The following is a 13,119-nucleotide window of genomic DNA, read 5'->3' as shown; positions in this document are numbered from 1 at the left end:
TCTAAAAACTGCCTCTCCTCACCCATCATGCCCAGCACTTTATCGTTCCTCCTCCTCTCCGTCCACTTCACCTTCTCAATTCTTTTCCACACCCACATCTCGAATGCTTCGAGTTTTCTCTTGTCCTCCTTCTCAAGTGCCCACGTTTCTGCACCGTAAAGCACTACACTCCAGATCAGACTCTTCACTAACCTTTCCTTTAAAGGCTTACGTAGAGAACCTCTCAGAAGCTCCTTCTTGTTCATGAACGCCTCCTTTGCTAATGCAATTCACCTCCTGACGTCCTTGCTACTGTATCCGTTTTCCTCCAACATACCGCCTAATTAGTGGAACTGCTCAACCTGCTCAAGTTTTTCACCACCCACCTTTATCTTAAGTAGCACAGTCCTCTCTTGGGATGCTTTACAAAACTGCATAACCTTGATCTTCTTGTGATTAATCCTCATCCCATATTTCTCAAAAACTCGTATAATGCATCCTCAAAAGCCTGAAGCCCCCTTACTGACTGGCTAATCAACGCCTGATCATCTGCAAATCTCACTGATTTGAACATCATTCCTCCCACTTTTATTCCAGCTTCTAACTCATCCCACACTTCCCTTAGCATCTATTCAGTGAACATGTTAAAGAGTAGCGGCGATAGAGGACAGCCTTGCCTCACTCCTCAGCCCATGCTTGCCCACCCAGATTCAACATCTGCTACCCTCACTTGTGCAGTCTGGGCCATGTACAGATTACGAATCAGTCGCCTATCCCTCCAATCTACACCTATTTTCTTGAGAATATCCATTAACTTTACCCACTTCACTCTATCAAATGCCTTTTCTACAGTCTGTGTACTTCCACACTCCCGTATACTATTGTCCACTAGTTACTGATATTCTCTCCTCACCCTCCCCTTCAGATCTTCTAGGTTCCATTTCTTCACCTTCCTAACTTTCATAAGTCTTTTGAATCTGACGTTGCATTTCATAAGTACTAGGTTGTGGTCTGAATCCTGCAGGGAAGCTGCACAAGTTTGTCAGACTATTCCTAAACCTCTGCCTTACCATGATGTAGTCTATCTTATATCTCGCAATGTCCCCTGGTCTTTTCCATGTGTTCCTTCGCCCTTTGTGATGATTAAACCAAGTGTTTTTAATGAATAACTTGTTCCTCCTGCAAAATTATGCTGCTTTCTCACCCCTGTCGTTCTGAATACCTAATCAAAATTCTCCTACTTCGCTTCCATCCCTTCCTTCCCTTACTGAAGCCTTCCAGTCCCCTATCACAACCAGATTTTTCTTACCCGGAGTTTCTCTTATTATTTCCTCGAGCTTTTCATACACCTCACCTATTTCTTCTTCCCTATGATTGCTTGTGGGCATGTAAACTTGAACCACCACAAGGTTGGTGAGCCGCGTCTCAATTTCTACCACCAGAATCCTATTGCTTACCTGGTCAATACCTACTACATGCTTAACCATATTCCCGTTTAATGACAACATGGTATTTAAACTTTTCTACTTTTTAATATGGAATAAAATAAAATTGCAAATGGCAAATAATAAGAGTTCATCCTTGGAACCGAGTAACGAGAACGTAGAACCGATTGGGGAGAACCGGACTGGTACCAGGAACCGAAAAAATTTAAGAACCGACTCATCCTTAGTTTCCAGCATGGTATTTATTATTGATGACTTAAAGCTTTACACACATGTGATGTTAGATGCTTGCTAATGGCAAACGTTCCTACCCCTGTCGGTTTGTGCCTCTCCTTCTTCTCTTCAAGATAAACCTCAGTCTGATAAAGCCTAGCTGCTACCAAATTACCTCTACCTTTTATAATTTTTTTCCTGCAGCACACTGGTTACCCAAAGGTCTGGCTGCAAACCCTGGAGCTGGGTGCCCTTGCTAAGATTCCCGCCTTTGTGCTCTGACACCTCTGCCCGTGATCAGCACCCTTGCATCAGTAATCCATCACTTCGGCATCTTTACTCACGCACACTTAATACCTACCTTGATTTGAGATATGGCTATTTAGTATTTAACAAGCTTTCAGTATATAACCAAGCCATTAACTACCGTATTTCTCCGAGCATAGTCCCCCTCTGAATATAGTCCCCCCCCCTTAATTTTGAGGCTTTAGTTTCGGGAACATTAAAAAAAATGTGTTTGAATATAGTCAGACATTTATGGTATCTATGGTACTATTTATGGAATATATACATGGTACTATTTATGGAATAGAAATACCTTGGGCATTTTTGGAAAAAAAGGGGGACTATATTCAGACATATGCGGTAATACCCTTATGAATATTCTATTTCTATTTATCATTTTAAATAACAAATCTTTTCACAGCTTTTTTTGTACAGGAAACAAGGGAGGAATGGGACAGTGGGAGGTATGGGACACTTCAGATTTCCCTCTCTTAATTTGAGTTTTTTAGCTCTTGCTTTTCTCATGTGTATGAGAAGCAGCAGCCGCATGTCTTCCTAAAATGGCTCCTGGCTCACTTCCCTGAATGTGAGTTAACCCTATTGGAAATTTCTTATAAGTCTTACAGAAATTCTTATAAGAATTCTGTAAGACTTATAGATATCTATAAGTCTTACAGAATTCTGATAGGATTCTATAAGTCTTACAGAATTCTTATAGGATTCTATAAGTCTTACAGAAATTCTTATAGGATTCTATAAGTCTTACAGAAATTCTTATAGGAACTTTGCATTTCTTATAGCATTCTATAAGAATGTTGCGCAGGTCACATAACTTTCAGGTTTTTATCCGGCATGCATTTAAGTCACCATAACTTATGTTGGCAATTTATAATTATTTAAGAAATTCTTATAAGATTTTTTTGGAAATAATGTATAACCTTTGTTAAGTAATGTTCTGCTAATTTAATGGCGTTTTCAGCATGGTATTTGACATAAATGGTTCCAAGAAGTTGAGGCTTCTTCTTATGAGACTTGTTAATATATATCCCTAAGAGCACACGAAAAATTGTACACTTATAAAATCTGTCTGTTTCGAGTCTATAGATTACTTAACCGATGGAAGTTTGATATGGGCCATGAATAAGCACGATGTATACTACGATTGCATACATTGCAGGATACGGTTGCCATGGAAACCTTGTTTGGTTGTTAGGTTGCTAGGTATTGCTTTTATATGTTAATCATTCACCATGTTTTTGTGTGACCTGTTTAATGAAATAAGTCGTGTGCTTCTAACAAAAATAAGGCATTGACCTCATTTGGTAAGTCTTACAAAACTGGCATTCCTAAAATCATGTTACCTTAAACAGACAGTTTCGTGGAATTTAAAACTTTTAATCATTAATTCAGATAAACTTGTATATTTTTCAGATTGTGACATATCTAATATAAGTGGAAGTTTTAATGAAAACAGTGTTTCAATGGACAAAGTGAGTGATTTAGTCGTCTCTGGAGAGAATGAATTTGTATGAGTAAACCTAAATAACATCTGCACAATTATTATTTTATGGAAAATACATCAACTATTATTCTCAATCAGTGTTTCTGGGATTCCTATTAATTTCCCTAAATCTTGCACTAATTGTTAGCCATATTCTACCTATCCTTTTCTCCAAATGGCATCAAATTCCATTTTACTTTATTTATTTCTTTCATTATCTATCCAAATCTGCATGTAGAGGTCATTCTCTCCGGTATCTTAAATAAGCATTTCTCTTATGTATTCGATTTATCAATTTTTCCTTTTCCTTCCCAAATAATTTCTTGAAGTATCCCAAGTCGAACTTGAATTTTATTTCATTTGCTTCTTCAATTTTCCAGGTTAAATCATTCCATATTGCAATTCCTTTATATTTCATTGCGTAGTGATTGCCAAAGCCATATTCTATTATCAGTCCATCATTCCAGGATATCGTTGGTTTCATTGCTTTTAGTTTTTTAGTTTTAAAATGTGGGGGGCGTTAACCCTATGCAGAACCCATGACCTGAAGGACCTCTATGGTATCTCGCATTGTCTGGCCAGTCAGGTGAACTTTACAGAACTTGAATGTCCTTGCTTGATGCACACTAAAGACATTACATTTGGTACATGGGAAATCATTAGGTTTGCTGTGTACCAGATATAGGCGCCTTCATTTGGAAAAAATTAGGTATAATGCTAACTTTGTACTCTCAGGAGGGATGTAAATCTCATGTAGCTTTTTATAGAAGTTTGCACAAGTGTTTTAAGCATGATGATATGATATTTATAATAAATATTTCCATGAGAAAATTCCTAATAAATAACATTTTGTAATTGATACTTTTGATAAGAAATTTTCTTATAAGAAAAATTCTTATAAGAAAAATGCCCAATTTCTGATAAGAAATTTTCTTATAGAAAAATTCTTATAAGAAATTTTCTTATAAGAAGAATTCTTTTAAGAAATTTTCTTATAAGAAAAATGCCCAATTTCTGATAAGAAATTTTCTTATAAGAAATTTCCAATAGGGAAGAAGAGGATATAGGTTTTCACACCAATTTTTGTAACGTTCGTGAGATGCTTTCACTTAAAATTTCTATTACTTTAATTATGAATTTCTCTCTCTGGAAGCACTGATGAAAATGCATGTTCTTTGGGTTTATAACCACTAATTTTAATAACATTTAGTTGCTTATGAAAGCCTAATAATACATTTTAAATACAAAGTGGACTTTAAGGGAGGTCTGGGAAATCAGAAATGTGGGATGAATGGGACACTGACAGTGACCTACTCCTCCCAAGCACTATTATTTTTAAAATTTTTATTTTATAAGGCATTTTAATTTTTAGTATTAATTATTATGCCTCGTGAGTGAAGAAAAAAATCCATATATGGGACCAGTGCCAAATTCTACCATTCTGGAAGCTGTGAAGATGGTTTGTGATGAAGGCAAAAATGTGAGAGAGGTAGCAAGAGCAGAAATTTCATCAAGATCTGCATTATCAAGACATCTAATGAAAGCATTTGCTTCCAAGGACAGGGACAGTGTAATTTTTCAAAGTAATCTGACATGTGGAACGGTTTTCCTCTTTTGTTATACACAGGGATAGTTGGTAGTAATGAGTATAATGATGGATGTGACGTAAAATTCATGCGGAAAAGGGGAGCCAATTACAATTTTTCTTACCTCAACAAGAATACATTAGTTTCATAGAGAAAAAAGATATTGCTTTGAAACTGACTTCTCCATTTTTGTTTGAAACCACTGAAAGAGTTTTCTTGTTTACATTTACTACTGATACCATAAATAGTATAAATTTGATCAGAAATAACTGCAATATCTATTATTTACGTATTTTGAATCAATAATGTATTTGTTATTTCCATTTCTGCACATTTACATTAGTATCCCATTCCTCCCACTTAACAGTCCTATTCCTTGCAGAATGAGGGAGGACTGAGACTAATGTTGTATTTTCAGAAAATGCAAAGTTCCACAGTGCTCACCTATTCTAATTTATCGAAGAATTTTCTCTGGAATTTAGAAGGATCAAGGCAACTAAGGACTGCAAAAAAATTGATTTAAGCCACTAATATTAAAAAAAAATTGTATTCCAAAATGAGTCCCAGTCCTCCCTGGTTTCCCCTATACATTTTGACTCCTCTTAACTGTAGAAGTACATACCATACTGGTGGTTTACATTAAACCATGAACTATTTCTAGATGCCACTCCTTGGTGGGGATACAATGCACACCTTTACTTATAGTGTGGCTCAATCCCTAAAATGGAATCAAAATGAAAGTATGTGGGAGAATATAAGGTACATTTTTGATGGAAACAGCTGCAACTCCTGAATAGTAGAGTCCAGCGGAGGATTCAGGATGGGGACAAGGGGGCCTACGTGGAGGGTAACCTTCCAGCAGTAGTGGGGGTCTGAACAAAATTACCACTCTATCATCATGTAAATTAGATACCCAAGGGGAGGCTATATCCTCCTTCAGCCCCTCTCTGGGACTGCCACTGGATTGTGACATACTAAAAGCATGTAAAATAGTTCAGAGCTGATTTGTATTTCCATTCGTTACAGTAGGTAAATGCATTGGAAAATGTAACTAATTACAAAGTGGCAACCAAAAATGCATCAATTACAATTACAAGAAAATCCAAAAATTTCGATTATATACAGTGTGTGTTTAGACCCAATAGCACTAAGGGGGGGCGATATACTCTTAGCTTCCTCCCTCCATAGATCCACCACTGCTCAAGTCCTATGACAAAGTATTCAAATAAAGATTATAATCAGGCCCAATCCCCAAAATCAAATCTGAATGAAAATATGTGGGAGAATATTAGGTACGTTTTTGATGGAAACAGCTGCAACATCTGAATACCAGAGTCCAATGACAAAAGATTGCAGCTAAAGATGCAAATTAGGAACAAGCGTTGCCAACCTTCCAGGATCAGCCCTCTTCTCCATTTCCTCCCACCAACTTAAGCTACACTACTCTCAGCATAGATACCGATCATTCGATTTGTGTGTAGAAAATCAACTCAATCAATCAGGAAACTCTGGCACTGAGTGTCATCAGAGGCATCAATGGGGGGGGGGGTGGGGGCGCTAGGGTAAGGGGGCGCTAGACCCCCATTGGACATCCAATTTACACCAGATAGAATGGTAATTTTTGTTCAGACCTGCAATACTTCTGGGAGTTTACCCCATACTTAGGCCCCCCCTTGTCCCTCTCCTGGATCCGCTACTGAGTGTCATATAATCTCTGAATCTATTTTCATTGAAAAATGACGATTGTGAAGTCTTAAAATCAAATACCATGATTGATAGCAAAACAGAAAATGTTAATAAAACATAGATGAACGAGAGAGAAATGAAATTGTCAATATTTTTTTTGGAATTTTAATAATATCAGTAATTATTTAACAGATATAAAGTCAAAATATGCGTGATTAACTAATTCTATAAAACTTCAAACTCAAAACACACAACGATTCTAATAATAACTGGAACGCAAGTTCTTTCATAATGAAAACGCGACATGAGCCGATGATTTAGAGGCGAGGGAGTGGGCGGCGGACCCATGGGAGGATTGAGGCGTGGCGATGCGATGGTTGCATTCTCGGCCGCACCCGCTGCGGCACCACTTGGTCCTCGCGCGGCGCCGCGGCGGGGCGCCGCTGCCGTCGCCGTTGTCGGATTACGCCCGGCGGCACTGGTTCCTCGTACACGCGGAACCCGGGGCTGCGCTGCGGCTGGGGGGGCGGCGGCGGGTTCCGCGGGAAGGCTGGCCCCGCGCGCAGGCTTAGTGGGTTTCGCGCCATCGGCCCTCGGCGCGGCATGAGCACCGGCGAATCGCGCTGCCGCGGCTCGTAGAAGCCCACCGGGTAGGTCTCGCGCGTCGGCCCCATGCTCGGAGCGGGTCGACTGGATGGCTGAAAGATGGCGGCGGTGTTAACGCGCGCGGATCGCCGCTCCGACAGCGGTCCCAAGATGGTTCTCCAATCCAAGCCAAGCCACCCCATCTGTACCCTGAATTGGCTCCAGCAGCGGCGCGGCGGCCTAGGGTGCTGCAATGACAAGCGCCGCACCAAGGCGTATCGCCGAGCCGCATCTGTGTGCCTCCTTTCTTCCGTATCCTCTAAACTGTCAGCGGCGGGTGTTGATCCACCGGGCGCTTCTGCCCCTCCGGTAGCCTCATTTGGTGCAGCAGGTGCGGCTTCTTGATCACTTGGGACCACTCCTTCAAGAGAAGGTCTTTCAGCACTTGAAACTACATCTGGGGAACTCCATCTTCTTCTGGGGAACACCCTGTAAGGAGAGGAAATACAGATTTGGCGTGCTTACAAGGAATTCACGGGCTGCACCGTGTATTTGTTCTTCTGCCTTTGCTTCGTTGGCGTTGATTTAGAGCAGTGGCTCCCGACCGACTTGAGAAGAAATCATGTCGGAACAGCTCCCCGCCATAACCCTAACCTCTGTGACTTGACCATATCAACATTTACGGGCGATCAATTTAAACATGGTCGAGAACTCATTAATTATTGGTCAAGGTTCACATTTTCCTCATATGCCTGAAGACAATCATTCATTAGTATTACGTCCCTGCTTCCCGCGAATCCCTGCAAAGGCTCTCGCGGCTTCTTCTGATCGCTCCTTTATATGGAATGAACTGTTTCTCTCTCTACCGTAAAGATAAATGGATAATGAGTTCCTTAAAGAGATACCATCAGGACTACCGGAGTCGAAATTATTCAAATTAGATGAAAATTAATGTCATTTTACTTTGTGGTCATTTGACTAAGAATTGAGCGATATTTTTGTAGACATTGCCAGTAAAAGTTAATGCCGTAGATGTACTGTTGACATGTTTGATTGAAAACAAGATGACGCCACCTCATTCCTCAAATAATTCGATTCTGAGGGCAGCGGCGCGGTGCAAGTGAGAGTGCGATCCAACGAAAGCTCTTGCGTTCTTCCTAACACCTCATTCATTTCCACATCGGGTATTCAACGTCGTAGGCACAAGTGCATGGGACGAAAATTCCACCTTTGTTGCTGTAGGAGTATTTTAAATGGTTAGATTTTCCTTTACATATCGAATTTGAGAAGCCGACTACTACGCCGGTCAAATATTCTGCTTGGAAAATTGTAACTACGCGTTGGAAAACCCGAGAGACGTGAATCTTGAGCACCACCACGCCGCGTTCCCAACGATAATTCGGAGTGAAATTTCTCACGCGGGAGAATAAAAATACTAATTGAAATGTGATGGAAGTACATGATAAATGACGGTGGAAAGGGCAATATGTTCGTACAAGAACAAAACTATGTTGACATAGATGAGACAACGTTCTTTTTGGTGCCGTCTTGAAACATTTTTTTATATCTTCTAACTAGTGCTTACCTTCGTGGATTACAATTGCACCTGTTTCCCCACGGGCAGGTCGTCCGGCGAGGTTCCATTCTTTATTGGTATTATTTAATTGATTTTTTTATTTTAATTTTTATCACTGGGCATACAATATCGTATTAGCACTCTTGTTATACCCAATCCATCTGAAAAAAAAACACAATTAAGGGTAAAAATGTTAGTACTTATTAATTAAATGCATTTATTTCTAGGTATTTATTTTCTGACATTAGTTAAAAGTATAAGCGATTTAAAATAAAATGAAACATGAAGGAATCTTCAAATGATTAAATCGGTGGGCCGAATTACCCTTGATGACTCTATTAGGGAATAGCTTCTCCAAGCTGCGTAACCAAGGGGAGTGCATAGAGGAGGCCCAATTCCATCCTATAGAAAGGTGATTTCTGTTCTCGCCACTTCGGTCGCATTTTAATCGGCTTTCAAAAATGCCTGAGTCGCAGTTATGAGTGCAGTATGCGAAGAATTGCATTGAGCTTTTAAGTATTTGATAGATCACATCATAAATTATATAAATTTCGGTTAAAACCGCTAATTATACCGTATGTGCCCGTGCAACTAGGATCATTTTGTCCGTCAGCGACGCGAGTGGCGACTTTCGTAAGCCCATTTAAATGCGCGGTGGGTGACAGCACATTTGGAGGACGTCTTCACGATCCTCCTATGTAATATTCGTGGGCGTGACTAGGGGGGAGATAGGGGTATAGTTGAAATTGTTTCGGGTTTCCCACCGGATGGGGTTGTCCATCTCTGCCGACGTTTCGATGGCCGTGCCGTCCATCGTCATCAGCCCTGATGACGATGGACGGCCTTGATCATTTAATTTCACATTTATATCTTTCATATTAAAATACAGAGAGAATTTCGCATAGTAATTGTTGTACGTAGTTTTTTTAAACTCAAATATAAGAAGACCGTTTGCCTATCATACCCTTGTGCTCCCTCAGAAAAATTCTGAATCCGGCCATATTGAATTAGGCAGCATTAGATAAAGCACCTTGACATCCCTCTCCTCACCTTTAGCTTCTGCACGTTACGCCCTGTCATAAGCGATTCGGTGAAGGAGTGTTTGAGGCTAAGTTCTCCAAAAGTATATAACAACATTTTAATGGACGCTAAATTGCCTGCGGCATTTTAGTTGAAAATTCTCAACTTCTCAGTGATAGACAATGCGCCAATTACTTTTCTTGTCCCTCGTTCGTAATTGCTATTTGCTTTACACTAGTTGTCACATTTAAATCAAAGCTGTGCATCGTGGTGCCTATAGCGTAATGCACCCATGAGGCTCTGGTTCCCTTGATTGAGTCGAGCTCTTTGATCTCCTGAACACTCACAACTATCTTATTCCTTAAAGCGTTAAAACATATGTAGGATTTCTAATTAGCGATCAAGCAAGTACCTATCCTATTCATTTTCTTGGTGAAGAAATAATTCATCGAACCCTGCAGCACCGAACCCTAATTCACAGTGGCGCCGACTCCATGGGGCCTGAGGGGGCCCGAGCCCCCTCAAAGATTCGTTTGGGAGGGCGGAGCCCCCTCAATAATTCAATAAAATAATTAAGTTATATTATGCTTTGTGAAATCACAAAAATATATTGGTAATTTTTATTTCCCATGTTTGACGATAGTTACCTTTTAAAATAAATTCAACAATGTGTTAAAACAAATAATTATAAGGTTGAGCAAAACTGAATCAAGTGGTGTGAATCATGATAGTGTTTCGGTGCTGCGACACACTTTGAATTTAACCTCTTCCCGGGGCAAGACCTCCGATATGGGCCCCCAATATTGTTTATAAGTCGGCGCCCCTGCTAATTCATCAGCACGGTGCGAAGGAGACTCGACTTAACAGCATTATGTTTCACAATGAGTATATGTACGTCATTCTAAAAGAGGTATCGCATTCCGTGGTATCTATCACTCCCATGCGGGTAATATCTTAATGCGAGTACAATTCGATGTTCTATTTTCGCAAGCGTTGAGTTGGTTGGCGGTGGGGACAACTCTTTACTGTAGAACCGACTCGTAAGTCGCATATAAATCGTGCAATCTTTTGCGTGAATTCTTGCACTTGATGATTGTAGCTATAAAAAGATGATAGTGTGAAAGCAGTTGAGCATATAGTAGAATAACAGTCCGGGAAGTAGAACCATGCTTGTTCACTACCGTTTTAGAGCGGTGGCCGTTAGAACAAAAACTTTAACCTTTTCATCGACACTGTTATAATGCAGAATGAATCATTCCATTCGATAAGTTATACACCGTTATAATAAACATTTAGGTATAAACATTTTTACATATCTTATATCTAAATTATTGCTATATTTACCTTGTCGTTGGAAATGGCGTCTTCCATTGCTTGCCTGAGCAATAATGAACGAGACTCGTGAATCCGTTTGTCTTTGAAACCCAACAACAATGAGAATTCTCCGATTTGCTGTTTTGGAAGAGTTGTCATTCAAAAATTTAAGCGGTCTTTTGGATCCGTTATTTTAGGAAATTTTGCGTAAATTCTACGTGTGACATTGACTGCATGACCTATTTCACTCCCCATACCTACTGAACACGGTGAACGAATGCAAATATGAGCCAAATATCATCGATGATCTTTTCCAAGAACTGATATCATTATGCTGGGAACTTCATTTTGGTTGTTTTGTTATAGGAATCTCTAGTAAATGAAATAGGCTGTGAGTCATAACTGGATTTTAGTTGCTGCGACAGATTTCCTGTACTTTATTCCTGGCCTACGAAGTGGAGAAATTTTCGCACATACATGATGTTTAAATGTAATCACTGGTGTGATGAAGAAGCATTCTGGGTTATGGTTCTACTCAGATTTTACCTTTATAAATCAATTTTATAAAAGGCAACTAAATTCTGGGAAACAATAAAATATCATGGTATCAAATTATATGCAATGATCACGCTTGATTATAAGCTAGAGCTCATCATCTAAACTAGTCGTCACATTTTTAGTGTGAGCTGCTCGAGGTTCCAGTTCCATAGGGTGTCTGCAATTTAGAGCAGTTGTTTGCATTCTTTGATGTTGCCAATTTTTTATTATGTAATTAATTTCTGTTTAATGCTGTAGAATATTATGCAGGGATCAGTATACATACCATACTTAGGGTACCACTGTAGCTACAAAATCTAAAGACAATTTTTTAAATGTTAGCTACTTTACTGAATGAAATACCAGACTAGTTTCCTTCTAAAATATTCCAGACTAGTTGTAGTCCTCTTCATCGATGTTAACCAAAGACGAAACTGGTCGGAGGCAGTGTTTCAATTTCTTCCTAGTTTCAGAATGGGCAAAGACTTGTATTGTACCCAGATAGAGGTCGGAATCAGATATATTTAAGCCCGGATAATTTTTCCTGGTATTTACTGATGTGTGATGTCATCAATGAATCGGTTGCATACAGAACATTGCAAATTATATGCAAGATATATATTGAGAAGAGTTCTTATGCCCAGGAAAATGCAAATTACCATACATGGGGATGAATAAGCAACCATATGCTACGCCAAGATTCACCTCTGGCCAGAGAATCACCTTAACTTATAATCTGGCTAAATCCCTACAATAGAATCCGAATGTAAATGTGTGGATGAAGATCAGGGGTGTTTCTGAAGGAGGGAGCTGCAACCCCTGACAACTCCTGTCCTATGAATAGGTATGCGACCAACGATGCATAACAGTAAAATGTGTTGCCAATATTTCAGGAGGAACCCTCGTCTCCATATCCTCTGACCAAAGTAAGGCACAATTCTCTCTTCTTACTCTTTCATTTATTCTTGGAAAATCGTTGGTCTTCAAAATAATCCACCTGCTGCAACTCTCCATAATTGCAGAATCTTTTTCATTTCTAAATGATGGTGGGGAAGTTGTAGAATCTAAATAGGTGCTGTGAAGACAACAGGACTAAGATAATGTTGACAAGTAACGCTTACCATGTATAGATGAGGGAGAGAGAAAATTATCGACAAGAAATACTATCCCTGCACTTCGGATGAGAAATATTCACATTTGGAATTTTAACTCATCAGATTTAATTGAAGCACATTTGAGTAAAGGCACACCAGAAGCAGTCATATAAAATTAATGCTCTTGAGTTGAATTTGGCCTCTCTACTGCAATACATCAGACTGTTAGCAATTTTTGTCATGTATGGGTAACCAATTTCATTGGCAAGGTTTTATACTTAAAGATGGGGTTCAGAAA

The 13,119-nt window shown here is 39.5% G+C and overlaps 1 protein-coding gene across 1 annotated transcript; it reads right to left on the bottom strand.

Moving 5' to 3' along the window:
• Nucleotides 1-6,934: 6,934 nt before the first annotated feature.
• Nucleotides 6,935-11,400, bottom strand: LOC124171074. Its single transcript, XM_046550221.1, has 3 exons — nt 11,221-11,400; nt 8,866-9,017; nt 6,935-7,769 (listed from the first exon to the last, which is right to left on the bottom strand). The coding sequence occupies exons 2-3, from the start codon at nt 8,922-8,924 to the stop codon at nt 7,013-7,015; spliced, it is 816 nt and encodes a 271-aa protein (XP_046406177.1). The 5' UTR covers nt 8,925-9,017; nt 11,221-11,400; the 3' UTR covers nt 6,935-7,012.
• Between the last annotated feature and the right edge of the window lie 1,719 nt (nt 11,401-13,119).

This window comes from Ischnura elegans, chromosome X, assembly GCF_921293095.1.
Source record: "Ischnura elegans chromosome X, ioIscEleg1.1, whole genome shotgun sequence".
Taxonomy (NCBI): Eukaryota; Metazoa; Arthropoda; class Insecta; order Odonata; family Coenagrionidae; genus Ischnura; species Ischnura elegans.
Note: the sequence above shows the minus strand (reverse complement) of the source record. Positions and strands in the feature narration are given on the sequence as shown.